General features: G+C 55.6%; 2 protein-coding genes across 14 annotated transcripts; one reads left to right on the forward strand and one right to left on the reverse strand.

Moving 5' to 3' along the window:
- On the forward strand, positions 77-8,679 carry SLC39A5 (solute carrier family 39 member 5). Of its 12 annotated transcripts, none has more exons than XM_005655607.3 (13): positions 85-187; positions 434-515; positions 887-926; positions 1,239-1,579; positions 1,779-1,962; positions 3,157-3,319; positions 3,516-3,685; positions 3,885-4,025; positions 4,422-4,518; positions 4,601-4,771; positions 4,920-5,000; positions 5,143-5,333; positions 5,593-8,679. In XM_005655607.3, the coding sequence occupies exons 4-13, from the start codon at positions 1,296-1,298 to the stop codon at positions 5,734-5,736; spliced, it is 1,626 nt and encodes a 541-aa protein (XP_005655664.1). In that variant the 5' UTR covers positions 85-187; positions 434-515; positions 887-926; positions 1,239-1,295; the 3' UTR covers positions 5,737-8,679. The 12 variants fall into 12 exon arrangements, with proteins under 12 accessions (XP_005655665.1, XP_005655670.1, XP_005655664.1 ...); XM_005655609.3 differs by having other exon boundaries at positions 116-254; XM_003126265.4 differs by having other exon boundaries at positions 118-278.
- On the reverse strand, positions 6,237-25,294 carry ANKRD52 (ankyrin repeat domain 52). Of its 2 annotated transcripts, none has more exons than XM_021092857.1 (28): positions 25,147-25,294; positions 24,756-24,839; positions 24,217-24,295; positions 23,943-24,013; positions 22,739-22,939; positions 21,870-21,957; positions 21,180-21,292; positions 20,651-20,863; positions 20,305-20,383; positions 19,897-20,011; positions 19,622-19,704; positions 19,396-19,513; positions 19,109-19,177; positions 18,784-18,924; positions 18,625-18,705; positions 16,519-16,630; positions 16,234-16,305; positions 15,793-15,994; positions 15,457-15,544; positions 15,262-15,379; positions 13,739-13,958; positions 13,454-13,541; positions 13,264-13,347; positions 13,005-13,150; positions 12,709-12,791; positions 12,415-12,497; positions 12,139-12,230; positions 6,237-11,415 (listed from the first exon to the last, which is right to left on the reverse strand). In XM_021092857.1, exons 1-28 carry the CDS (start codon positions 25,171-25,173, stop codon positions 11,165-11,167), a joined length of 3,201 nt encoding a protein of 1,066 aa, XP_020948516.1. In that variant the 5' UTR covers positions 25,174-25,294; the 3' UTR covers positions 6,237-11,164. The 2 variants fall into 2 exon arrangements, with proteins under 2 accessions (XP_020948516.1, XP_020948515.1); XM_021092856.1 differs by having other exon boundaries at positions 21,150-21,292; positions 25,147-25,292.

Below are 27,531 nucleotides of genomic sequence, written 5' to 3' on the forward strand. Positions count from 1 at the left end.
GGGCTGGCGGGGACTTAGGTTACAGGTAAGGCCTCGGCAAAGTAGGCCTGTCTCTTTAAGGCAGTGCCCCTCCCCTGCCCCCTCCCTGCCCTGACCCTTGTCCGGCCTGCCTGCCTACCCCCCACTGCTGGAACCGAGAAGGCTGTGTCCCCTTCCTCTGGGCTCCCTTCCTGTTTCCTGTTGTCAGGTAATGCCAGCCTCAACCCTCTGGACCAATCGCCCCCATCAGACTGTGCTCCTCAATTGTATACCAGGTGGGACATCTGAAGGGAGCCCAGGTACTTCTTTCCTCTTCCCACCAGAGCGTCCCCTTTCTTGGTCATAGATTCCCAGAGTTCTGGCTCCTACTCTATTGGGCTGAGGAAGCGCTAAATAGTTTTTGCCCATGCACCTGGAGTTGCCACTTAACCTGCTTCTTCACCCTCCTCTCTAGCTTAGGGACACCTGGGTCCAATTTCCCCAGGGAGTGTGGGGATGGGGGCTGGAGATGAATGGAGCCTGGTGCCATATGTGAGGTAGGTGGGCTGGGCATGTATGAAGGGAAAGGCTAACTTGGCACCAACTGGGTTGGGGTGCGTGAATTATTTAGAAGAAAAGCTGGGCCTAGGTTCTCCTTAGCCATATGGCTTTTCCAGGGGCAGAGGGTGGCCCCTCCCTACTCAGCCCCCCCCCCCCGCTGAGACTGACCTTTGACCCCCACCCCAGAGACCAGTGAACCATTAACTCCTCTCTCATGTGTGCCTTCCCACACCATCCCCTCTCCTGACCCCGCCCCCAGGCAGGTGGGCTAGAAGGGGGGACTTGTCCATCCCAGCCCTCTATCTGGCATGGCCTCCAATCTGCCTGGGCAGCAGGAGGCTGAGCCCAGCTCCCCTCCCTGACTCAGGAACCTCGGTGTCCACAGCAAAGCCTGATGGGGACCTGAGGTGAGAGCTGCCTCTCACACTGCCATTGGGGTTCTGGGTATTGAGGGTGGGATAGAGAGGTGGGGCAAGGTTGAAGGGTGGGGTTTGGTGGAGTCTGCTCTGGATCAGGTGAGGGGAGTGTTCTGGGTCAGAGAAAGTGCTCCAGGAACTGGCAAACAGGAGGCTGCTGGCAGGAGGGTGGAGGAAATGGGGGAGGAGGAGAGGGGCTGCTGCTGGAGCAAGGTGGGGGGGTGTGGGTGTGAGAAGTGCAGGTGCCCCTGGCCGGAAGCAGACCGACCTGGAGCCCCAGCCCTTCCTCCTTGTTCTCCCCAGGATGCTCCGAGAGCAGTAGAAGCCTGAACCAGAGCCTCTAACCCTGTCCCCCCAATAATGGGGCCCCCATTGAGTCATCTGCTGGCTGGCCTGTGTGTGTGGGTGGCCTTGGGCTGGGTAGGAGGCTCTGCTCCCAACCTGGGCCCTGCTGAGCAGGAGCAGAACCATTACCTGGCCCAGCTGTTTGGCCTCTATGGGGAGAACGGGACGCTGACTGCAGGGGGCCTGGCACGGCTTCTTCACAGCCTGGGACTAGGCCGAGTTCAAGCCCTTCGCCTGGGACACCACGGGCCTCCCGCTGGTCGGGCTACACCCCCAGCTGAAGACAATTCCACCCACAGGTACTAACCCTCACCACCACCCAAAAATGCCACACCCCAGCTCTTCTGTATGCTTGGATCAGACTCGGGTTGCCTAGCTCTGGCTTCCTAAAATCAGACTCCTGGAATTACAGACTTTTCAGAGCTTGACTCATATTATTTCAGGGTCACTTTCTAAGAGAACACGAGGGAGTGTGACTTGCTTTTCCATCCATTCTAGGCCACAGGACCCTGAGCTGAGTGTGGATGTCTGGGCAGGGCTGCCTCTGGATCCCTCAGGGTGGGGTGACCTGGAAGAGCCAGAGGCCCCAGCACCACCCCATGGGCCGGCCCCCTCAGGCCTGGGCCTCTTTCACAGGCTTCTGCTGCTGGACCATTCACTAGCTGACCATCTGAATGAGGATGTGAGTCTGATCATCTCTAGAGATGGGGAAGGAGCCACGGGATTTAGACGGCCTGAAATGTTTAGAGTCAGTAGTTTAAGACAGTTACTTTAAGGAGTCCCTTGTGGCCCAGTGGGTTAAGGATCTAGTGTTGTCACTGCCATGGCTCAGGTCACTGCTGTGTTGTGGGTTCGATCCCTGGCCCAGGAACTTCTGCATGCTGCGGGTAGGGGGTGGGGGGAATTACTTAAAAAATCCAGGGAGTTCCCTTCATGGCTCAGGGGTTAACAAACCCTACTAGGATCCATGAGGATTCAGGTTCAATCCCTGGCCTCCCTTAGTGGTTAAGGATCTGGCGTTGCCGTGGGCTGTGGTGTAGGTTGCAGACGTGGTCGGATTCAACATTGCTGTGGCTGTGGTGTAGGAGCTCCAATTGGACCCCTAGCCTGAAAACCTCCATTTACCGTGGGTGCAGCTCTAAAAAATAAAAACAAACAAAATAATCCGGGTGTGCTCATAGGATATGTTATTCCAATAGTGAGATATGTCTCTTCTGAGCCCAGATTAGATAATCCACACCCCACGCTGGAGCTTGGTTTCGGGGCCACACTCGGCAAAACAAAGAATTCAGAGAAGCAGCCTGGGAGAGGATCTGGGGCTGGTGATCTGGAGAGGTGGCCTGCAGGGAATAGGTGTCTGTCTTCATCCAGAAAGTCAGCGAACTTGTTGCATGTATACCAGAGGGCAGCCAAAGCTAACCCTGAAGTGAGCCTGATGAGGGTGAGCACCCCATCACAGGAAGCATTCAAGCCAAGGCTGGATGAACAAATGACAGGGCTATTGAGAGGAAGGTTGGATGGCATTTTAGGTTCTTTTCCTTTCTAAGATTCTGGAATGGAGGGCTCTAGTTGTCTAACAGGTTCCATCGCCAAATGAAGGAAATATCAGAGGCTTGGGAGGGAGGGAGATGGGGCCAATGTTCATTAGCACCCAGTTCGCACTGAACTGAATATTTGCCTTGGATTGAATATTCACTCATAATTAACACACACCAACTACCCCTAACTGTCCCCCCCAGTCCCTGATGCACCAGCCAGTGTGAGCAAAGGGGACCCTGAGAGAGACCCAGGAGTCCATGCAACGAAAGAGCAGACATTAAAGGAATCATGGTTCTCAGCAACTCCCAATGTATGACCTCCAATTCTACTCTCCTAGTGTCTGAATGGCTCCCAGCTGCTGGTCAATTTTGGCCTGAGCCCTGCTGCTCCTCTGACCCCTCGTCAGTTTGCTCTGCTGTGTCCAGCCCTGCTGTATCAGATTGACAGCCGTGTCTGCATCCGGGCCCCAGCCCCAACGCCTCCGGGGGATCTACTATCTGGTCAGTGGGTGAGAGTGGGTGGTAGGGACCCCGGATTCCTGTAGGGCGGGACCCCAGATTCCTGTAGGGCGTGGGCCCCAAGCCGAGGAAAGGGGTTCACTGGGGTCCTGCCTCCCCTTGCAGCACACCTCTGCCCCATCTCACTTCTAAGGCCTCCCTCCAGCCTTGCCTAACTTCCGCCCCTGATTCTCCCCAGCCCTGGTCCACAGTGCCCTGGCAGTCCTGCTGCTCAGCCTTCCTGCTCCCCTCTCCCTGCTCTTGCTGCGGCTCCTGGGACCTCGTCTGTTGCAGCCCCTGCTGGGCTTCCTGGGTGCCCTGGCCGTGGGCACCCTTTGTGGGGATGCACTGCTACACCTACTGCCACATGTATGTTAAGCCCCTTCCTTGCCCCCCTGCCCCAGGGGTAGACAGCCTCCAGAGAGCCAATATGTTCCCGCCCCAGCTTCAGCACACAGCTGCCTTCTTAGTAGAGCATAGGAGTGAAGGCATGCCACCTCCCACTCAGGAGGGGGATGTTGTCAGGCACAGGGGCTTCCGGAGTCATCCCTGACTGCCTCTCTGTCAGGCGCAAGGAGGGCAGCACAGTGGATCTGGCGCACGGCCAGAGGAGGACCTGGGACCAGGACTGTCGGTGCTTGGTGGTCTCTTCCTGCTCTTCGTCCTGGAGAACATGCTAGGGCTTTTGCGGCGTCGAGGGCTCGGGCCAGTGAGTGATACCCTTTTGTCCTCTTCCTGCTGAGACCATAGTCCTAGCCGAGAGCTGGTCACTCAAGCCAGGAGGCGAGGGGCTGAGTGTGTCCTTGGTTCTGTGACGTTTGCCTGACCCGACAGCTAACAGGGAGCTGGACCCGACAGCTAACAGGGGGCGGGCTGGGGGCTCCTCAGCACAGACCCAGAACTTCAGGCCAAACGGCCTCCTTTCCTGAGTTCAAGTCAACAAGAAACGGGGAGGTATCACCTTGGGGAGAGAGCAGAGGCCAGAGAACATCCCCACGTGCCAGAGGTGGAACCAGGAGTTCATTTTCCCAGCTGGCAGCCTGGCCTCTCCTTAGCCCCTGGCTCTGCCGCCTCCTCCACCAGGAGGGATACCCTCCCATTTCAGAAATGCTGCCGGCAAAAAAGAAAGGATCTCAGATCTCCAAACCTGGACCCAGAGGACGGCACTGGGATGGCCCTTCAGCCCCTACAGGCACCTCCAGGTGACCAGAGGGGAACACGAAGAGCAGGCTCCTGGCTCCCAGCTCTCACTCGTAGCCAACACCACCCTTGTCCTTCCTGCAGAGCCAGGGGCTCAGGGCCCGAGGGAACAGGACAACCAGCCCCCAGCAGCCCCGGCCCCTCCAGGGCACCAAGGCCACAGTCACGGGTACCAGGGCAGCGGGGGCACCAATATCACATGGATGGTCCTCCTGGGAGATGGTCTGCACAACCTCACTGACGGACTGGCGATAGGTGTGAGGGGAGGGGACAGAGGGAGTGAGTTCCGAGGGGTTAGTGGCTGGGGCTGGGAGAGGGTTACCAGGAAGCAGGGGGATGGGAGGACCCTGCCCCTGGGGAGAGCTTTTTCCCCCACTGACCACTTCCGATCCTGCCCACCCAGGTGCTGCCTTCTCTGATGGCTTCTCCAGTGGCCTCAGCACCACCGTAGCAGTCTTCTGCCATGAGCTGCCCCACGAACTGGGTAGGAAGGGCAGAAGTGGGGTGGGGTGAAATCCAGAAAGGAGACCCCCCTGCAAAGAGGTGGAACTTGGAAGCTGGCAGGTGACATGGGGTGAGGGGCAGACCCAGCTTATTCCCTCCTACCCTGTCCTCTCCCCCAACAGGTGACTTCGCGATGCTGCTCCGGGCAGGGCTGCCCTTCCGGCGGCTGCTGCTGCTGAGCCTGGTGTCTGGCCTTCTGGGACTGGGGGGTGCAGCCCTGGGGGTGGGGCTCAGTTTGGGCCCTGTCCCCCTCACTCCCTGGGTGTTTGGGGTCACTGCTGGGGTCTTCCTCTATGTGGCCCTTGTGGACATGGTGAGAGGTGTGGGGTGGTGCAGAGAAACCAAGGGAAGCGGGGTGGGTGTGGAGGAGAGGGAAGTTTTCAATCCCTTCGCCTCCATCAGTCACCTCCCAGAAGGGTGCTGGACCACAGGCCTGCAAGCATCTGAGAAACAGACAGGGGCGTGGGAGAGGTTAGGGGGTAGGGGTGGCTGCTGAGAGTTTCTGAACCCTCCCTCTTGTGTTTCAGAGGCAGAGACAAGGCCAGGATCCTGACATTGTTCTTTTCTTTCAGCTACCGGCCCTGCTGCATCCTCCTGAGCCCCTCCCTGCGCTCAGTGTGCTACTGCAGGGGCTGGGGCTGCTGCTGGGGGGCGGCCTCATGGTCACCATAGCCCTGCTGGAGGAGCAGCTGTGGCCTCTGGTCTCTGATGGCTGATGGGGGCCAGCGGAAAGGCGTCCAGGTTGCCCTTCCTTCCCCCCAACCATAGGAATGGAGGCGGGACACAGGGCCAGTAGGAGCAATAGGATTTTAATAAACAGAACCCATCCCAAAGCCATGACTACGACAGTTGTACTTGCACCAAAACAGCATAGAAAACCAGGATGTGGCGGGAGGAAGGCTCGAAGCACAGAGGGGGAGGATACGGGAAGAGGGGCCTAGAGGGCGTGGGGGTGCATCGATCTGCGGGGAGAGCATTGTGCTTTAGCCCAGGGAGGAGGGGGAGGGGCAGGACAAATGCACTGAGGTCCCCACTTTTTCCTGCTGCCCTCAGCACCCTGGGATACAGGCATCTGGGCAGGTCTGCCCTTTATTGCTGCCCACCAGCATTAAACACCCCCTGACCCCAACGCTAGCACCACAGGTGGATCCAGGGCAGGGAGAAGGGCAGGAAGGGGAACATTGCTTAGAGAAAGATTCAACTAGAATCCAGTGAATTGTGCTCAGTTCTCTTTACTTCCTACAACCGAGTACATGGGTCACAGGGTGGAGGGTGCAACGAGACATGGGACATGCCCCTCATTGCCCCCAGCACACCACTGCACACAGGATGGTGGTGTCTGCAGCATCACAGGTCATGCAGGGCAGGGGAAGGGGAGGTTCACACACACAGAGACGCCCACAGCGGGTACCAGACAGAGAACACCCCTGAATATACACAGCTGTACACAGGGAACCCCCAGGTCCCCAACCCAACCCTCTCCCCTGTCTTGCCGTCCCCCAAGCAGGAGGAACTGTATTGCTTTGAGAGAGCCACCCTGGGGGCTGCTCTGCCAGGCACCCTCCCCCCCCCCATCCCCATTTTGGCACATCTGCAAGACACACGGCAGCGAGAGTAGGCACCCTCCCTCCCAGGCTTCTGTGGCTTGGAGTTGAGGAAGGGGGTAGGAGGCCTCATCCGCCATCTTTCCTCTAGCCCGTCCCAAACCCCTACCAGACCCACCCCCACCCCCTAAACACACACACACACACACACAAAGCTGAGCTATCCAGGAATACAGGGGAACAAGGAGATTGTCCGGGACGGGAGCAGAGGCAGTGGGGAGAAAGGACTGGAAGCAGAGACCCCACCCTGGTGTGGGGGTAAGACTGGCACACAGCTACTTTAGTGCAATTGGAGAGGGTGCCCAGAGTGAGGGATGGAGGTGGGAGGGGCAGGCTTGCCCCACTTCCCTGGGGGCAAAGCCAAGCTCCCCAGGGAAGGGGCCTAGTGGGAGTGAGCGAGGACCGAGGGTGGATCCTCTCGTCACCCACCACCCCCTGCCCCCCCAAATGCAGTGACAGCGTCCCCCTCACACCTAAGTGGGCAACAGCAGCCTCGGAGTCAGTACCTTCAAGTAATTCATAGAGCAGACCCTCCCCACCCCAGCTTCCTCCCAGCTCTGGGATTTGGTCGCTTCTCTAGGGGTTGGGTGGGGAGGAGGGGGTCCCCAAATCAGACCCTTCCCTCTCTACCTCCCTCTTCCCAGGCCACTGGGCTTGGTCCTCAAAGATTCCTCACCTCCGCCCTTGCCCAATCTGGGTCAAGGCCACGGAGGGCTGGAGCCACCACGACAGAGGGGAAGGGGCTGCTTTGCTCCTTATCCCTCCTTCTCAAAAGGTAGGGTTCAAACTAGTGGGCTGGGGCCCCGTATTGGTTTGCCCCAGGAGGAGGGTTTCTGGGCTAGGGTCTGTAAGGCTATTTTCCTTTGCGGTGGGAAGGGGAGGTGGGGATGAACACCGGCTGTGGGGAGAGGGTGAGAAATGGCGGACAGGGGAGGAGGAAGGGGCCTCCCTCTGGAGAACAGTCACTGGAGTCACTCAGACGAAGTCACACTCATGTGCACAAGCTCCCGAGCGTGCCTGCCCCGACAGGCCCTCCCCCCAGGACCCCTTCCACGACCCCAGAGGAGGTGTGGGGGCTACAGCTGTAGAACCGTTCACTCTGGCCCCCCGCCCTGCCCCCCGCCTCTTCTCCCCTTCTAGGTCCGGGGAGTAAGAAGGTGCTCGGGTGGGCAGACAGCGGTGGAAACAGTATTGAGTTTTCCTTTGGTTACATATTGAAGGCAAAGGTGAGCTGGACTTACAGTCAAAACGGATAGGGATGAGGAAGGAAGAGGGGCCATGGCTGGGGTTGGAGAGGGAGGCAGGCCCTCCTCAGCCCCTCCACCCCAAGGAACACATGTCTAAGTGGGGTGGCAGTCCCTCAGTCTCATCTCTCCCACCCCCCACAGCACCAAACAACAGGAGAAGCCCCCTCCCCCAGGGGCTGCTCCCCACCCCAACCCGGGCTGTACATTCAGTGGTTTTCAGCAGTCCTATGGCTCAGGGGGCCACGGGGTGGGGGAGGTGGCCCGTCAGTCTCAGCTGGACAGTGGCAGTGACCTGGGTCTGCTGGCCCCTCCCGGGAGCCACAGTTTGTGCCATTTGTTTTTCTGAAGGATAGTACACAACCCTACCAGAGCCACCGCCCAATCAGAAACATCTCCCCAAAAATCAGAAACTAAAAACTGGCTCTTTTCATCTCGCCCTCTGATTCACACATCTGTTTCCCTGTCTCCTATGTAGCCCTCGCTCTGTCTCCTTTGCTGGGACCTGGGGCTGCTCCCAGGGTCCTCGCTTAAAATAGGCCTTTTCTCAAAAGTGCTTATTACTTGAAGCAAGTGCTTTAGAGCTGCGGTGGGGAGAGGGGGAGGGGGAGAGGGAGGGCAAAGGGAAGGAGATGATTCCTCCCCCCCTACCCCCTTGAGATTGGGGGGCATTCTGCCTGTTTTATTTCTCCACACCCGTTTAAGTCAAAGAGGTTTCAAAAAAAAAAAAAAAAAACTTAAACATTAAAATAAATATGCAGTGGCCATGAGAATGGTCAAAATGCTTCAAAAAACACTAGGGGCTGGGGAGCCCAGGGTGGGGTGTGGGGTTTCCTTTGGCATAAGGAGAGGAGGCTGCTCATCCTCCAATCCTCCCCACGGCCACATGAGGAGGACGGAGGCCCCCCCAGCTGCCCCAGCACTGCTGACGTGTGCTGAAGGCGCAGCAGGGAACGCACGGCAGCCACCAGAAATCTCATCTAGCAACGCAGTGGGGCTCCTGACAAACACTCAGATTCCTCCTGTCATCGCCAAACATTGATAAAGGAGAACACGACTGGAACCCCGAGAGTCTTCTCTGGAGGACCCATCTCCCTGTCCCTCCGGCCCCCCCACCCCCGCCACCTAATTCCCAGCACCAAAATGAGAGGGAGGGGGTGGAGCGGGGAGATTTTTAGGAGAGAGAACTCAAGTTAAGGGCAAGCTTTGCAGAACCAGCAGGGCTGGGGGTAGGGGGTGGGGGCTGCAGCCCTTAAGAGGTCACATTGATTGTCGTACAGGGGAGGACAGGGTACGAAGGGAGGTGGGCAAGAGGGGCGTCGCAAGGCCCTTTGGCTTTGAAAACAAAACGAAAAACTAAAAGCTGCACAATCCTTCTTACCAATAATGGTCATTTGGAAGCTTTGAAATGGTTTAGGAACTGAGGGTTGGGGGGAGCAAGACACAGAGAAAGGGGATAAAAGGGGACCATGACAAAAGAGCAAGGACTTGGACAAACACCCCAGGCTTCAGAGGACCAGCACGAGGTATGGTTAAGGGTATCTGTTAGGGAGGGAGGGGTTCCTGGGATGCCCCCTCCCCTCAGGCTACCCTCGGCAAGGTGGCAAGGCTTGCAGGGGACACAACTGAAAAGGGGGTAAGGTCATGAATAAAGCGGGCGTGGGTGGGGAGAGGAGACTGAGGGACCCCCCCAGGGGGAGTCCCCGTACTGTGTAAACGAAGCCTGTCCAGTTCTCAGGGGACAATACTGATGGCAGCCAAACCGGGCAAGGATGCACTGTGGGGGTGACGGGGGCATGACCTCTATTCAAGTTCTGTGTCTTGGCCCCTGGCTGAGGTATTGAGTGTGAGGAAGGGAAAACTGGGCTATGGGAGTGGGTCTAACTGTCCAGGAGGCTTAGCTAGGAGATGGATGGACAGGGCGTCTGAAGGGACCAGGGCCAAATTCAATGCTACATTTAGAGAGAAAACTGCCCCCTCCTCACTCCGGCCTAGTTTGGCTTGTGGGGTGCAACTTTTGCGAATCTTCTCAGTGCGGGCCCCGAGCTCAATCCCTTCTCTCCCAGCTGCTGGGAAGGCAGGAACCAAGCCTCAGCATCTACTCGTCGCTCCCCAGATCAGAACTTCATCCTCACCTCGGAGGGGAAGCCTGGGTCCCGGAGTAGCCACGGTCCCTAGTCTGCCCTGCCCCTCCCACCATCTTTGGCTTCAGATCAGGAGTGACTGGGGGCGGTGGGCACTCTTGGACATAACAGAAGGTGGAGGCAGAAGGGGGCACAGAAGAACTGTGGGCTCGGGGGGGCACAGGAGGAGGAACACAGCCCCTCCCTCCACATACATGCAAACACATGCCTGACACAGAGAGGACATACTAGGGCTGTGGTTTTGAAATGGGCAGGAAATTAATTTTTCTTCCCCTAAAGGATAAAATGCTTACTTAAAAATTCATGACAAGCCTCAAAGTGAAGGGAGAGGAGAGCCGGAGAGGGGATGGCCACAGGCTCCGCCCTCCCAAAAGAAGTTAAAAGAAAGAAGCAAGGTTAAAGTGCGTGGTCAGGGGGCCAGGCCAGGACTGGGAGGGCAGCAGGGTGGGGCAGGCTGTGGGGGCAGAACCAGCCCTTGATTTGCATATGAGGAGCCGGGGAGAGTGCAGGATTGGGGCCCAGGTACAGTAGTTGCTGCTTCAAGTGTTTTGCATTTGAACTTTAGGGGTGATGGGATACAGAAGTGGGGGAAAAGCTCCAGGCCCCAGTGCTAAAAACCCTCCCCCCTCATCCACTAGCTGCCCCTGAAGGGGGAGGGGGACACCCCCAGAGTGCTCACACAGTACCAGAAATTAAGGCTTCTCACTGCTGCGGGGATGGAGGGGCCGGCCGAGCAGGGAGGCAGTGATGGGTATGGAAGAAGAGGAGGGGGTCTGCCTGGCAGGGGCAGGGGCAGGGGACAGACAGGAGAGTCAGAGGGGAGAGTCAGGGGGGCTGGCAGCAGAAAAGGGAAACTGAGAGAGGGGATAAGAGAGAGGGCAGCCAGGCATTGAGCAATCATTCTGGGACACTTGGCAGAAGGGGTTGCCCTGGGGGTACCAAGGGCCTGGGGTGCTCCCTGTCAGTCCCAGACCCCTGCCAGGCCAGGATGGTATGGCAAAGGGGTGAGCAGCTGCTCCCCAGTGCTTTTTCCCCCCTCCGCCCCCCAACCCAGTCGTGTTCTCCTTTAAAGTGCCCTAAATGTATAGACTTTTTCTAAATAAATAGAATAAGATATCAAGCCACCGGCAGGGGGAGGGACACTGGAGGGGGCTACTCGGAGTAGCAGCCATCTAACCCAATGGCGCCATGCCGCTCCTGGCTGTAGGGGCAGGAGGCCCCGTGGGGCAGGGCGCCGCAGCCACCCACCGTCTTGGCTGCTGCGATGCCGCAGTTCTTGAGCAGGCTGAAGCTGAAAGGACTGACAGCGTCCTTGGGTGGGAAAGGCTTCATGGTGGAAAGGATCAAGGCCAGGCAGTCTGCCACATCTTTGTTGGGGGCGCAGGCCAATGCCGGGGTGTGACCTGCAGGGCAAAGGGGAGAACTGAGCCCCAGGGCCCTGTATTCTGGGATCCCATCCACGGGCTCCTTAGGGCCTGAGCTCTCTTATCTGCAGAGGGGAGCCAAGGCAGGCAGGCACCCAGTGTGGTCAGAATTCAAGGGCTATTAAGGGCCCAGGGAGGCTGCCAGGCAGACTCTCCAAGGATGGGGTAAAGGGCAGAGCCTAGGGGACAGGCAGCTGGGAGGCCATGGTGTGCGCAAGGCCTTCCTGAGGACCCTGCCGGCTCCACCTGGTTCTATCAGACTCCCCTTAGAGACTTCAGCATTTTGGTGTTAGGTCCCTGCTTTGAAGAGCCAGTTCCCTTGGGAAGAAAATCCAGTTTATAACCAACAAGGTTAAGAAGCCACCTCGTAGGCGTTCCCATAGTGGCTCAGCTGTCAACGAACCCGACTAGTATCCATGAGGACTTGGGTTCGATCTCTGGCTGGCTCAGTGGGTTAAGGATCCGGTGTTGCCATGAGCTGTGGTATAAGCTGCAGATACGGCTCGAATCTGGTATTGCTATGGCTCTGGCATAGGCTGGTGGCTGCAGCTCCCATTCATCCCCTTAGCCTGGGAACTTTCATATGCCATGGATGCGGCCCTCAAAAGAAAAAAAAAAAAGAAAAAGAGGAAGTCACCTCCTGAAGAATGTCCCTGCCTGACCCTAAACCCGAGAGAGGCAGGGGCTCCAGACCCCACCCACCTTCTTCATCCACAGCCAGCACTGTGGCCCCTCGACTCAGAAGGGCCTGCACCACAGAAGCTAGACCATTCCGGGCAGCAATGTGTAGTGGCCTTGGAAGAAAGGAAAAAGAAGGAGTATGAAGTCAGGGGGATGGCAACCTGCCCTTCCACGCCCAGCCAGAACAGCAAGGCTGCTGAGCCAAGACTGTGAGCCCCAGGAACGTGAGCAGTGACTTCCTCACCCACCTGTGCCCCTTCCCCCCCCGGCCAGGAGCCCCCTTCCCCGGGCACTCACATCTGCAGCGCACTGTTGGTAGCATTGATAAGGCCAAGGTCTTGGGTTTCTGCCAGGATCATGAGGGCACATTTCTCATGGCCCTGAAGGAGAGGGACAGAGAGTGGGGGCTTGGGAAGTGGAAGAATGGCAGTAGGAACTGAGGGGGTGGCAGGGGCACAAAAAGCTACCCCACTAGTCACACAGGCTGAACAACCCTGACTTCTGCTGAAGCCCTCTCTCCAATCACCAGCCCCAGCCCCCATCAAGCCGTGCCCCTCACACAGCCGCCACCAGTCCCACAGGCAGCAGTACCTTGCTACAGGCCAGGTGGAGGGCAGTGTTCTTGTTCTCATCCAGCACAGTTAGGTCTGCCTTCCCTCGATACAGCAGAAATTCTACAAAAGGAAGGGGGCAGAAGGGACTGATGCGCCCCTCCAGAGCAGCGCCACCCTGGCTCTCCACCGTCCTATCCGCACACACTCTGCATCCCATCCGCAGAAGGTGAAACATCCAGACATGCCTCCTGCTTCCTGAACCCCAAGACAGGGCTGACCCATCCCTTGAAAACCCAGGGGAGCACCACCCTTCCACACGTGGCCCCTACACACCCACAGCAGCGGTCTGCCCGTTCTCAGCCGCCGTCATGAGCGCAGTGTGGCCAGTGTGGTCAGTGGCGTTCACCTCGGCTTGATGCTGCAGCAGCATCCGGAGCCCAGAGACGTTGTCCGCGAAGGCAGCGGCGTGAAGGGGGGTCCTGCAGCAAGGGGGTCAGGATGGAGTCAAACAGACAGGAGAGGCCCTTTCTCCTGAGCAGAAAGAGGAAGCCAGAGGGGACAGCAGCTTCTCCTCAAGCCTCCTGCCACTCACCGTCCTTTGGCATCTCGGCTGTTCACAATCTTGGCACCCAGAGCTCCCAGCAGCATCTCTGTGGTGCTGTCCTGGTTATTAATTCTGGGGGAAGAGGAAGGGGCAGAAGGAAGGGCAGGGTAAACAGACTGCTGTGGTAAGCCCTGGTCACAGACCCTCAAGCAGGGCTGAGGCCTAGGAAGGGACTTACACTGCACAGTGCAAAGGAGTGAAGGGGTTTCCTTCCAGGTATGAAAACGGGCTGTGTTCAAGTAACAACTCCAGACAATCTTCATGTCCTGGGTATGAGGAAGGAAGAGTGGTGATGGAGAGAAACGACAACAAGGTCCCCTACATCTGTCCTGTCCCGTCTTTCCCATCCATCCCACTTCCAGATCCAGGGCAACCCAGGTCCCTCCCCAATCCACTCATCCTTATCCACCCCCCCACACACCCCTCACACACGGCTGTGCCTCCAAAGGCCCCAGAACCACACCAGTGTACGAGGCCCAGTGCATGGGCGAGTATCCGCTGTAATCCACCCCGGCATCCAGGGGGTCTGTGGAGAGGGCAGCCTGTAGCAGGGTCCTCAGTACTGCAGTGTGGCCACAGGCTGAGGCCAGGTGAATGGGTGTGCGGCCCTTGAAGTCTCGGCACAGCACAAATGCATCGTGGTCCAGCAGGGCAGCCAGGCAGTCCTCACAGCCAGTCACTGCCTGTGGGTGACACGAGGGTGTGAGGAGGGGGGAGAAGCCACTCCTTTTTCAACTGCCAGTCACTGGGGCTGGCCTAGAAGTAAAAATCACTTCCATCCTGCTGTACAGCACAGGGAACTACATCCAATCACTTGTGATGGAACAGAATGGAACACAATATGAGAAAAAGAACACACACACACACACACACACACACACACACACACACGTATAACTGGGTCACTTTGCCGTACAGCAGAAATTGACAGAACATTGTAAATCAACTATAATAAAAAAATTAAATAAGGGAGTTCCCATCATGGCACAGCAGAAACAAATCTGACTAGGAACCATGAGGTTGCGGGTTCGATCCCTGCCCTTGCTCAGGATCTGGCATTGCTGTGAGCTGTGGGGTAGCTCGGATCCTGTGTTGCTATGGCTGTGGCACAGGCCGGCAGCTGTAGCTCCAACTCAACCCCTAGCCTGGGAACTTCCATATGCAGTAGGTGTGGCCCTAAAAAGCAAAAACAAAAACAAAACAAAAAAACCCCAAAAAAACCCAACTACTTCCAGGGCTCCAATCCTCATCTTTACAACAATGATTCTAGGAGTTCCCATTGCGGCTCAGTGGTAACAAACCCAACTAGTATCCATGAGGCTGCGGGTTTGATCCCTGGCATTGCTCAGTGGGCTAAGGATCTTGTGTTGCCTAAGCCGCATTTTAGTTTGCAGACACGGCTTGGATCTGGCATAACTGTGGCTGTGGTGTAGAACAGCAGCTACAGCTCTGATTCAACCCCTAGCCTGGGAAATTCCATATGCCATGGGTTTGGCCCTAAAAAGGCAAAAAAGCAAAGCAAACAAAAAAACACAATGATTCTAAGTGTTAGGGAGCAGCATCTCTTTTCCTGACTCTATGCCAAGAGACAATCAGGATGGCAACAGTTAATCCTGGCCCTTGGCAGTGGGAGACTAAGAGATCAAAAAATCTTGAGGGATGAGGAGGCAGCTTTAGGCCAGGTGATGGTGGAGAAGGACTGAGGTAGTTGCATCATTACCCAATGGGACAGGGCCAGCCAGGTACCGTGGGGCCAAGTCTGGGCAGTGAGCAGGTGGCTGTATGTGACTACAGAGCAAGGAAATCAGGGAGATCAATGGGGATGTCAGATACTCATCTGGGAGAAAACACTGTTAAGGCCCACTAAGACCCAGGGCACAAGATCCTGGCCCACCTGCTCGACAATCTGATACCCTACTATTGGTGGGTCCTGCGCTCCCAGGTCCAGGCCCTTCTGTGAGCGACCTCACCCAGGAGTTTACTCACCCCACGGTGGAGAGCAGTGCGGCCCCGGAGGTCAGCAGCATCAGCTGTGGATCCTTTCTCTAGCAGCAGATGTACACAGTCCACGTGGCCATTCATGATGGCCAGCATCAGTGGGGTCCTACAGAGGGGGCAGGAGGAGAGGTGAGGGCCTGGCAGGGATGGGAACCCCGCATCGCACCCCTGGCCCACACTCACTGTCCATAGGCATCCATGACATCCGTGATGTCAGCTCGTTCCCCACTGTCGATCAGCAAGTGCAGGGAATCAGTGTGGCCAGAGGCAGCTAGGAGAAAAGGGGGCCTGTGTCGGGGCATGGTCAGGGGGAGGAGGCTGTGCTAAGCGTAAATGACTCCTGGATGGAGGTTATGCAAAGACCTGAGGCGAGAAACCTTGGGTGATAGGAGACTTGCAGTGTCCATCCTCCTCGTCCTACTCCCCTCCCACCACAGTCCGCTCAGGAGGGATCTGGGACCAATCTGGGAGGACGCCTGGAGTGGCAAGGAGAGGGAGCAGCCCAAAGGGCGCACTCACCAGCAGCGTGCAGGGGTGTCCACTTGCGCTTGCGCTCCTTGATGAGGGCAGAGGCGCCATGGGCTGTGAGCACCTCCACACACTCAGTAGAGCCTCGCTCAGTGGCCAGGAAGAGCGCGGTCCGGCCCTTGTGGTCCCTTACATCCAGATTCACCAGCGTCTCAGCCAGTGTCTTCAGGGCTTCACAGTGACCGTTGTAGGCCTGGAGAGGTGCAGGCGACCGTTGGATACAGCTTGAGACATGGCCCACACTCTGTTCTTGGGGCCCACGGGGGAGACGCCAGGCAGCAGGCCCCCCCATGAGCTCCTCAGGCCCCTCTCCAGACCACTGCCTGCTCGCCACATCCCCACAAGAAGGCAGAGGCAAGGACAGATTCACAAGTGCCTATACCTGGGGCTGGTAGGGACAAGGAAGGCAAGGGGAAAAGACCCAGGACTCACAGCTAAGTGCAAAGGGCTGACTGGAATGGTGCTCTCCACATCCTCCAGGCAGTTAAAGGACATTTCTAAGAGCTGCAATGGACAGAACAGTAGGTGCTGAGGTTCTGGATACTCCTAAGATATTACCCCCGACCCCACCCACGGCAATCCTCGAAGCCCCCGGACCTGGAGACCACATTTGATTCAACTGCCCCTCGGTGCTGCGAATCCATAAACCCAAAGCTGGACTGACTGTCTGTCCCAACCAGCCCTGCTCCCCTTCCCAAGGCAAGGTCCCACATGTACCAGTTCAAGGTTCTGTCTGTTGCCGTAGGCGGCTGCATAGTGCACGGCTGTGTAGCCCTGCCTGTCCCGCAGGGAGGGGTCTGCACCGTTATCCAGTAAGAACTCCAAACAGCTGGGAACAGAAGTAGACTGTGAGACAGGGACAGGGACAGGCCCAGCCAGGGAGGGCACAGTTTGGGAGGGGCAGAGGACAGGGCAAAGGAGTCCCTCCAGGCCTTCCAGGGCCAACTCCCACCACCGGTTACCGGCTCTTTTTTTTTTTGGCCACACCTGGCATGTGGAAGCTCCCAGGTAGGGATCAAACACGCACAACAGCAACCAAGCTGCTGAGGTGACAACACTGGATCGTTAACCTGCTGCGCCACAAGGGAACTCCTCCAGCGCCCACCCCTCTTGGTAGGCTAACTCAGGTCCGTTTGACCCCAGGTCCACACCCACCAGGTCTGCCCTGAGCTACTCTGGCTTCAATGCCCTTCTCTATCCTTCACTCTCCTAGAGAACCTGGAGCACAATGATTACTTATAACCTGCTCTCCCCTGATCTCCAGGAATGGTGACCCCTGCCTTCTCCTCCCAGCCCATCTGGAAAAGTCCTACTCATCTCAAACTCACTCCCAGCATCCTCTCCTCTGGGAGGGCCTTCCCCAGTCTTCCCAGGCACCTCCTCCCCTCTACCCTCTTGGCACCACTCTCATAGCCTAGTAGTAGTTGTACTAGCAGTAATATTAATATAGTATTTAGCATGTACTATGTGTCAAGCACTGTTTAAGCACTTCGTGTGTTGTTTTTTTTGGCTTTTTTTGGTTTTTTTTTTTTTTTTTTTTTTTGGCTTTTTAGGGCCACACCTGCAGCATATGGAAGTTCCCAGGCTAAGATCCTATGCCACAGGCACAACAATGCCAGATTCAAGCCATGTCTGCTACCTACATTGCAGCTTTTGGCAACGGAGGATCCTTAACCCACTAAGTGAGCCCAGGGATCGAACCCGCATCCTCATGGATACTAGTTGGGTACATAACCCACTGAGCCACAAAAGGAACTCTCCGCTTCATATGTACTAAATAATTTCATCCTCATAATGATCCTATGAGGTAGATACTATGCTTATCCCTGCTATGGTTGAGGAAACTGAGGCATGGAGAGGTTAAATTACTTGCCAAAGGTCAGAGTTGAGCCTCTTAGACTCTTATATTTTAAATGTCATTTTCTTTTTTTTCTATTTTTTTAATTTATGGCTGCACCCGCAACATATGGAAGTTCCTGGGCCAGGCATCGAATCCAAGCTGCAGCTCTGACCTACACCATAGCTGTGGCAACACCAGATCCTTAACCCACTATACCACCTTGGGAACACCTCTTCTTCGTCTTTTTTTTTGGTCTTTTTAGGACCACACCAGTGGCATGTGGATGTTCCCAGGCTAGGGGTCTAATTGGAGCTGTAGCCACCGGCCTACCCCACAGCCATAGCAACACCAGATCTGAGCCACATCTGCGACCTACACCACAGCTCACAGCAACGACGGATCCTCAACCCACTGAGCGAGGCCAGGGATCGAACTCGAGTCCTCATGGATCCTAGTTGGATTAATTAACCCACTGAGCCATGAAGGGAACTCTCTTTCTTTTTTTTTTTAACAAGACTTTTGTAACAGTTTAGATTTACAGAAAAATTGTGAGGATAATGGAGTTCCCACATGTTCCTCACTGAGTCTCCCCCGTTGTTAACATCTACGCAAGAACGTATGAGTGTCCCTTTCGTTTTTATTTTTCAATAGATTATTAGCTTTCAAAGGGCAGAAATTTGAGGTAATTTACCTTTTATCCTTACCACCTAGCATAGTACTTGGACCTAGTAAGTAAATACTCAATTACTGCTTGTGGAATAAACAAATGAATTTGTGTGTTCAGCTTTTCTGATCCCCTCAGGAAGAACATCCATTCCTTGAGGGAAGGAACCACGTCTCCTGCTTTGGTCTGTACCCACAGTGCTTGGTCCAGGACCAAACGCAGGGTGCACAGCAGCAGCAGGGTGGTGGTGGGAGAATAACGGGATCAGGGTGGGCACTGCTGAGGAAGCGCACCCCAGGGAGACTCTTCAGCTACTCACAAGAAGGCCTCCTTCCGGCGGGACTCCTTCAGTGGCTCGTCCTCTTCAGCATCGTGGCTGGAAGATGAGTGGGGCTCCGCCCTGGGGTAGGAGAGTAAAGAAGTCTGGGGGTGCTCTGGGAGGGGAGTGGGGCTCAGAAGGACAAAGTGGATGCCTCACCTCCTGTAGGTGTCAGAGGCAGCAGCGTAGTGGAGGGGAGAGCAGCCTTTGCAGTCAGCCTCATTGACACCTGCCCCAGCAGTGACCAGCGTCACAGCACACTGGTAGCTGCCGTTGGCGGCTGCATAGTGCAGTGGCGTCCTGGGGAGATGTGGAGGAGGGTGGGTCAAAGAATCAGGGGCCGATCCAAACGCAAGCAGATGTGCAGCCAAAAACTGCTTTGTAATACTCTGCTCACTTAGTCTCCATCGCCCCACCCCACCCGCCATCGCTTGTCTCTAGTCAGACGCTCCCTGTGTGTGTGCAGTGGTGCACAGTGACACACCTTCCAAATTTGTCTCTCCTCCTCAAGTCAGCTCCACTGCTCAACAGCAAATTAAGACATTCAACATTCCTAAAAGGAAGGAGAACGCAGGTTAAGGAGAGAAAGAGCATCTCAAGGGGAAGCCACAGGCTTCTCCCCAGGGAGGGAGGGAGGGAGGGACTGAGGGAGGATGAACTAGACAGTCCTTTCTGCTGCAACTGCTCTCACTGTGAGAAGGGGGGTGCTCTGGGCAGGACAGAAGGAGGGGCCCAGCCACTTCTCAAGGTCTGGGAGAGAAGAGAACTCACCCTCCAGAAGCAGCAGCATGAAGACAGGTGCGGCCAAGGTTGTCAGGTGTATTGATGTCAAACCCAGCTGAAAGCACGTGCTCGTTGCTGAGTGAGGACACAATGCTGTACAGCTGACCTGCAGGGCCAGAGCAGCCATGGACCCCGTCTGAGGGCGCTGGGCAGAGCAGGGAAAGGCCTCTGTTCCCTGCCCACCTGCCCAACCCCTAAACCTGTCAGGGCATACCTGAGGAAAGAAGCTTACGACAACAGTCAGAGAATCCAAAGAGAACAGCTAAGTGCAGGGGGAACATGTCGTGGATGCCGCGCCTGGGGAGAAGTTGAGGGACTCAGTCCTTGGGTTAAGGAGGGGCCACCTGCAGACCCGTTTCTGGTGGCCTACTGCCAGCCTAGGCGATAGCAAGCTTCCCTTTGGAAGCCTCTTTGTGCCCCCAGGTTTGATGTGAGTAGACTGTTCACATCTGAGACAGCCTAGGAGTGGGATCAGGGGCCCGGACTCACCGGGCGGTATCCGCGCCATTGGTCATGAGGGTGCTGATGAGCAGCTCGTGTCCGTAGCGAGCGGCCACGTGCAGTGGCGTGTTCCCAAATTTGTCGGCACAATCAATCTCGCTGCCTGAAAGGGAGACACACACCCACACACTCACACTTCAGTCTTCGGACCACTCACACTGATTAGCTGCCATCTGAGAGCTTGGCACATGCCAGGGGCCAGGCTAAGCCTTCTACACATGTTATCTGTTTGTAGGCCCGAGGGAGCTGGGCAGGCAGAGCAAGACCATTTCTACAAGTGCTTGGCTTTTGACTGGAAGGTGGGGTTGGAGGTAGAATAAGGAAGAAGAGAAGTTCCTAGGGAAGGGTTCTCTGAGCAGGTAAGAGAAGAGAGCACAAAGTCTCCCAAGTCCATACCATTCTGGATGAGGATCTGGGAGCGGGTGAAACGGCCATGGATGGCAGCCATGTGCAGGGGACTCTTCCCTTCTTTGCTCTGTGGAAAAATGGCATTTTTTTTTTTTCCTAGTTCTAAGCATAGAGAGTGCCCTGTTTCCCCTTCCAGAGGACACCTCTCTGAGGACAGAGTGATCATATAGACATCTTCCGCCCACCTTCTTCTGGGCCCCTGGGAAGGTCTGATCAACCCAGGATACAAGTGAAACATTCCCCAGAGAGTTATCCAGTGGGGAAGATACTACGGTCAGCACCCCCAGAGCCAGGTTCCGATGCCCACAGGTCTCAGACTCATCCCTTCAGGCACCTGGTAGTTGACATCAGCCCCGTTATTGACCAACAGCTCCAAGCAGAGCGCGCCATTGGTGGAGACTGCAGCCACATGCAGTGGTGTGAAGCCCTTGTCATTCGGCTGGTTGACATTGGCTCCTGCATTCACCAGCTCAATAGCCACCGCATCCTGGCCCAGGTAGCAGGCGATGTGCAAAGCTGTGTTTCCAAAAGCATTGGGCTCATCAATCTGGATTTCCAGGGGGGACAGGAAAGGGGTAAGGAAGGTATCAGTTTAAACAAAGTGGAAGCCAGCACAGCATCCCAGAAATCCAACGACTGCCTCAGACCCCTCAGGTTCCCGACCTAAAGGCTGAGGGCCCTGGTGCTTAAGAAAAGCCTTATTCGGACCTTCTTACCACATCCTCTGACCTCCCCAAAATGCACCAGCAACCTCGGCACCTTCCTATCCCCCTCAGACTCCGACTTCCAGCTCCCTGCCCTTAGCCCCCAGCCCCTGTGCTCAGCACCCTGACCTCAGCCCCCATCCGGAGCAGGTACTTCACCACTTCAATCTGGCCACTGGCAGCAGCTGTATGAAGCAGCCCATAGCCCTTGCGGTCCTTGCAGCCAAGGTCTGCTCCCCGTGCCACCAGCAGTTTCAGGACCTCCAAATGCCCTGGGAAGAGAGGATGCTCTCAAGGAGGTGGAGGGTAAACTCTAAAGCTCAGAGCACTTCTCTCTGAAAAGGCTGCAACCCCACCCCCCCCGCCCCATCTCTGTCCTAGAAACCAAAAAAAAGTCAAATTTCTACTCTTCTCATGATTCTTGCTGTTGTTGTTCTCACTGCTGTTTTTGTTTTAGCTGCACCTGCGGCATGTAGAAATTTCCAGGCCAGGGATTGAACCTGAGCATAGAAGTGACCTGAGACACAACAGTGACAATACTGGATCCTTAAGCCACTGAGCCACCAGGGAACTCCCCATGATCCTTCGTTTTTTTTTTTTTCTTTTTAGGGACACACATGTGGCATATGGAAGTTCTCAGGCTAGGGGTCAAATCAGAGCTACAGCTGCCAGCTTACACCACAGCCACAGCAACATCAGATCTGAACTGAGTCTGCAACCACAGCTCATGGCAACATCTGATCCTTAACCCACTGAGCAGGGCCAGGGATTAAACCCTTGTCCTCATGGATACCAGTTCATTACCACTGAGCCAGAATGGGAACTCCCTCCCCATGATTCTCATCTCACCTAGAAAAGCTGCCCAGTGCAGAGGCTGCCGCTCCTTTTTGTCACAGACATTCAGGCTGGCTCCCTTATTGAGGAGCAAGTTCACCGTCTGTATCAGGACATGAAAGATACCTGTTCAGAGTCAGGTTCATGTGCTCAATGTATCTAAGAGCAGAGCCCTCAGCACCAGAAAAGGCTGAGGCAGCCTAATGTCTCTGTTCTTGGGCAGAACAATCTGGAGCACTAGAGGGAACAGAGAAGCAGGCACTAAGGATATCCCAGATAGATTTGGAAGTTTGAGGTAAACTCAAGGGAGTCTCTTCAGGTAGTTCTTAAACTCTTTTGAAAAGCCTTCAAAATGTACTTAAAGACATGGATTCTTCAGAAAAAAGGCACGTATACAAATATTTTCCAGGCAATTTCAGAGACTTTATCACCCTCCCAAGGTTCAAGTCAAGAATTTCTTTTTTTTTTTTTTTTTTTTGCCTTTTTTTCTTTTTAGGGCTGCACCCAAGGCATATGAAGGTTCACAGGCTAGGGATCCAATCGGAGCTACAGCTGCCAGCCTATACCACAGCCATAGCAATGCCAAATTTGAGCCATGTCTGCGAGCCACAGCTCACGGCAACACCGGGTCCTTAACCCACTGAACAAGGCCAGAGATCGAACCTGCAACCTCATGGTTTCTAGTCGGATTCGTTTCTGCCATACCACCATAGGAACTCCAAAGAATTTCAATCTAACCCAATCATTCATTGGGTGCTTAAGCTGAAGAGTTTGTATCATCTGGGCTGCTCCTCCCCAGGCCTGAAGGCTCAGAAGAAGGGTAAGGTGAGCAGGAAGGAAAGGAAAAAGGCATGAGGCTGGGACTGCACTGGAGAGGCCCTCACCTCCAAATGCCCACTGTGCACTGCGTGGTGCAGGGCACTGCGCCCGCTCCTGTCAGCCACGTTGAGGCTGCTCAATAGGGGTGCCAGAGCCTCAGCACACTTGGTCGCCCGGTTGGCAGCAGCCACATGCAATGGTGTCTGCCACAGCTTGTCCCGGGCATTCACATCTGCTGAATGTGCCAGCAGCAGTCCCAGCACCTTCTGTGGAGGGGTAGGGATAAGAGAGAAGACAGAGGGACGAACAGGTCAGCACAGTACCTATGGTCCCATCTCCCCACACCCTGAGCACAGAGTCTCTTTTTGTTTTTCCAACATACCTAGTCTCTCAACATCTATTTCCCATCTTTTGGATCTTGTTAGAGCTTAAAATCTTCCCTACCTTGCTGAGGAAAATATGGACCTCTTCCTCAAGCTACCTGGTACCATTCCCCAACCTAGATCCTGAAAATCACCACCTACACATATATAGCCACTACCAAGCAAATCTACACATAGAGGATCTCAATCCCCCATCACTTCTAGGAATATATTCCCGCTACTTTAATGCCCTCAACAGCAGCCCCCACCCTGTCAGCCCTTCCGTAGACATCAAAATCAATTCCATTACCTAGGTAAGCAAACAGATACTGGTTCCGCTCCATAACTCAAGGCTAAAATGCCCCTCCTAGTCACACACCACCCCCATTCCCACTGGCCTCTGTCCCTCCCCCTGGTGGCTGGAGCCAGGGAAGTGACTGCCAAACCAAGAGGAAGGTCTCCTTTTCCCACTCTTCAGGGTTGAGGGACCCAACAGATGAAACATGTTTGATCCCTGAGCTGCCAACTTTTATTCTGTTGAGGAAGCAACAGAACACCACCCCCACCCTTCCATCACAAGGAAGAAATCTCAGTGCCCAGAGGGGGATCGGACTCCAAGGTGGCCCCCCAGGGAGGGATGAGTCACTCAGGCCTGGCAGCAGGGCCCCCTGCAGTCTGACAGCCCAGTGCTAAGCTCTCCCTTGACGTCACATCAGCTGGCAACACTCAGCACCCCCCTTACCAGCCAGTTCTAGGGGTAGGAGGGAGGGGCCAAGGTCTGGTCTCCTCCCCATCTGAGGGTAGACCAGCTTGTAGGCCAGAGGACCGGAGAAGCGCCAACCCTTATCTTCCACCTTTAACCAACTCATCCTCTTTGGAAGGGTGAAAGGAAGAGGGAGGCGAGTACCTCATTTCGGGAGGCAGCAGCACGATGAAGAGGGGTCAGCCACAGTGTGTCCTTAGCGTTGACATTAGCACCTGTGGGGATATAATTTGCTCTTCTGGTGGGAGGTGGAGAGCAGGTGGGGAAGGAAGCCAGTAATCAGGCCAGGGAATCTGGATGGAGAAGGAACCTTGCCTGGACCAAGCACCAGAGGACAATCCTTGGATACGGAAAAAAAAGGGCTCCTCCCTCAGATTCCCTCCCTAGGTGCCACACCTTCCAGCTCCCCACTGTTCACCTGACATCAGTAGCAACTGGAGGATGGGGACATCGCCTACGTAGGCAGCAGCATGCAGTGGGGTTCGCCTCTCTTGGTCCTGGGAAGGCAGAAAAGAGGAGCGGCTGTGGGGGTGGAACTATCCAGGACCTCAGCCCGTCTTGGTGCTCCAAGCTTTTCCCCACAACCTTTTCCCATAGGCTCTACAGCCTCGTGAATCCCGATCCTAGGTCGAAGCAAACACCTAGGGAGGGTGGAGTGAAGGGGTCTGGGCCAGGGGCCGGCGAAGCAATCTCCTTCTTCCAGGAGGGTGGGGGCGCTGCAGACACGGATGGTTCAGAAGAGAACACCGTTTCTGGGCATCCTCAGCCCCACTAGTCTGTGCTCCAAGCCTGACCTGCTCTCCATCCCCAAATGTAGAGCAGTCTCCCGTCTCAGGGTGGAAAGAGCTGCGGCCTCACGCGAGCCGAGGAGACACGGAGCCGCCCCATTAGTGGGGAGGGGTCCAGAACACCAGGGCCGAGATTACCGGTTCGTCATCCTCCCTGATCCCAACTCACCAGCACATTGATGTTCTCCTTCTGCGAGAGGAGGGAACGCACTTCCTCCACATCTCGGCTAAAGATGGCCTGGACCAGGGGCGGCTGCAGGGAGAACCGGCGTTCAGGGAGCGGGCCGGAGCGGAACCGGGGAGGGGGGCGGGGGACACCCGGTTTTAGGGGGGGCGTCGCTGGAGGGGCTCTGCTCCGGGGTCCAGGCTGCAGGGAGCTCCCACGGCGTCTCCGCCGGTCGCCAGGCCCCCAAGGACACCGGCTTGGCTGAGGGGACCGCGGCATGGGGCGGGGCGGGAGCCCCGGGCTCGGGCCCAACCTAGGCCGCACATCCCCGGGCTCGCGTGGCGGCGGCGCCGGGCCCTGGAAGGAGGAAGCGAGTAAGGGCAGGAGGGCTGACCTGGTCCGTGATGCTGAGGATCCCCATGGCCCGGCCCGGGCTCCGTCCGCATCGAGCTCCCGGCGGCGGCGGCGGCGGCTCCACCGGGGACACGGGGCGGCCCAGGCGGCGGTTGCGGCGGCGGCTGCGGGGAGAGCGCGGCCCCGCCTACCGGGGGGCGGGCGAGCGGGAGCCCGCAGCGCTCCCTGGCGGCCGTCCTGGGCCCGGCCGCAGAGCACTTGCCGCGCAGGCAGACTGGGTCCGCGTCGCCCTCCGCCCCGCCCTGGCTGCCTGAGCAGCCCCGGCGCCCCCGACCTCGCTCTCCGGGTCCCCGATTCCCCCAGGCCCGGAGCGCAGTGCTCTTGGCTCCAGTCTGGAGACCCGAAGGATTCACTGCGAAACTCCAGCGGCAATTCTGGCCTTGGCCCTGCTGCAGTACCTTGCAACCTGAGGACCAAACGGCTGGCCAGATCTCACCGAGCCCACAATGCCTCCGCTGGAGCAAACTCCTCCGGTCCCAGGATTACACACCTCAAAATCCACCCCCCCCCCAAACACACACACAGGCTTGGTGAGGCAGGGGTGTAGAGATCGGGGGATTATGTATGGCAATGGCCCCAGAGGGAGGGAAGGTGCGTATCTCCACCGGCGGTGACAAGAATTGAGTAGAAAGGAAAGCAAAACTGCCCAAATGGCAGAGAAATAAAACCGAGGACTTTCAGCCACAGAAAACCCCACAAAGAGTCTAGGACAGCTGGCAGCCGAAGACGGCCTCCAAGAGCAACAGAAGGGGCCTTTTCAATTCTCTAATTGCTCATTGCCAGGTTAAGGTGGTAGGGTGGCTACACTTTAAAAGGCTCAATGGAATGACTGGGTCACTTTGCTGTACAGCATAAATTGACAGAATATTGTAAATCAACTATAATAAAAAATTAAAATAAATAAAAGTCTCGATGGTTTCTCTCCAGAAAAGGGATGAGGTGCTTCCCCTCTTCCATGAAAGAGACCAGAGAGCTGCCAATCAGACAAGATTTGGATGGAGGTTATCCTTTCCCAGAAAGGGAAAAAGAGGGAAGAAGAAAAGTGGATATTGAAAAACGGATACGATTTATGAAAGGTAGGGAGTTCCCTGATGGCTTAGAGGATTAAGCAGGTTGTCACTGCTTGTAGCTTGGATCGCTCCTGTAGCCTGGGTTGAATCCCTGGCCTTGGAACTTTGGCATGCCATAGGCCCAGTCAAATAAATAAATACATTAAATTAAACAGTGTCCTGTTTAGAGGTCAGCAAATCATGTGTTTAAGAAAGGAACACTTTTAGAAAGAATATCTTGTTGGCCTCCTATCAAGGCAGAAATATTGCTGGAGTTCCCATTGTGGCACAGTGCAAACGAATCCAACTAGTAACCACGAGGTTGCTGGTTCGATCCCTGGCCTCAGTCAGTGGGTTAGTCTGGCGTTGCTGTGAGCTGTAGTGTAGGTCACAGACACAGCTCAGATCCTGTGTTCCTATGGCTGTAGTATAGGCTTGCAGCTGTAGCTCCGATTGGACCCCTAGCCTGGGAACCTCTATATGCCACAGCTGAGGCCCTGAAAAGCAAAAAAAAGAAAAAAATAAACAAATATCGCTAACAAGCTAGGCTCCTCATCACCTTCAGTATCTTTTTCTTTCTTTTTTTTTTTGGTGGCATATGGAAGTTTCCAGGTTAGGTGGTTGAATTGGAGCTGCAGCTGCCGGCCTACGCCACAGTAACGCAGGATTTAAGCCACATCTGCGACCTACACCACAGCTCATGGCAATGCTGGATCCCAGACCCACTGAGCAAGGCCAGGGATTGAGCCCTTGTCCTCAGGGATACTAGTTGGGCTCTTAATCTGCTGAGACACAACAGGAACTCGCACCTTCAATATCTTGATCCCTAATAATAATAATAATAATAATAATAATAACAAAATCAGAGCTCCTGTCGTGGCTCAGTGGTGATGAACCCAACAAGGATCCATGAGGATGCAGATTTGATCCCTGACCTCGTTCAGTGGGTCAGGGATCCAGCACTGCCATGAGCTGTGGTGTAGTTCATAGATGTGGCTTGGATCCCTAGTTGCTGCGGCTGTGGTATAGGTGGCAGCTACAGCTCTGATTTGACCCCTAGCCTGGGAACTTCCATGTGTGACCAGAGCAGCCCGAAAAAGATCCCCCCCCAAAATATCTTGATTCCCCCTGAAAATATACACACAACACTGGTATGAGGGCTCTTTCCTGGGGAGAGAAACTGGGGAACAGAGAATAAGGAAGGAGAGAAAATCTTACCTACCACTTCATACCTTTAAATTTCTTGAATTTTCACCATTTTGAAAATAAAATTCACTGTATTACTGAAAATTTACCTCTTCTAGGAAGTCTTCCCT

Source organism: Sus scrofa, chromosome 5 (assembly GCF_000003025.6).
Source record: "Sus scrofa isolate TJ Tabasco breed Duroc chromosome 5, Sscrofa11.1, whole genome shotgun sequence".
NCBI classification, from domain to species: domain Eukaryota; kingdom Metazoa; phylum Chordata; class Mammalia; order Artiodactyla; family Suidae; genus Sus; species Sus scrofa.

Coding starts and splice junctions, on each gene's coding strand:
- ANKRD52 (XM_021092856.1), bottom strand. CDS start 25,173: ATGGGGATCCTCAGCATCACGGACCAG. Junction 24,840..25,146: donor TCCTCAGCATCACGGACCAG/GTCAGCCCTCCT, acceptor TTCTCCCTGCAG/CCGCCCCTGGTCCAGGCCAT. Junction 20,864..21,149: donor TGCTCCGGATGGGGGCTGAG/GTCAGGGTGCTG, acceptor CTGGAAATCCAG/ATTGATGAGCCCAATGCTTT.
- SLC39A5 (XM_005655608.3), top strand. CDS start 1,296: ATGGGGCCCCCATTGAGTCATCTGCTGGCTGGCCTGTGTGTGTGGGTG. Junction 1,963..3,156: donor CTGACCATCTGAATGAGGAT/GTGAGTCTGATC, acceptor CTACTCTCCTAG/TGTCTGAATGGCTCCCAGCT. Junction 5,334..5,592: donor ATGTGGCCCTTGTGGACATG/GTGAGAGGTGTG, acceptor CTTTTCTTTCAG/CTACCGGCCCTGCTGCATCC.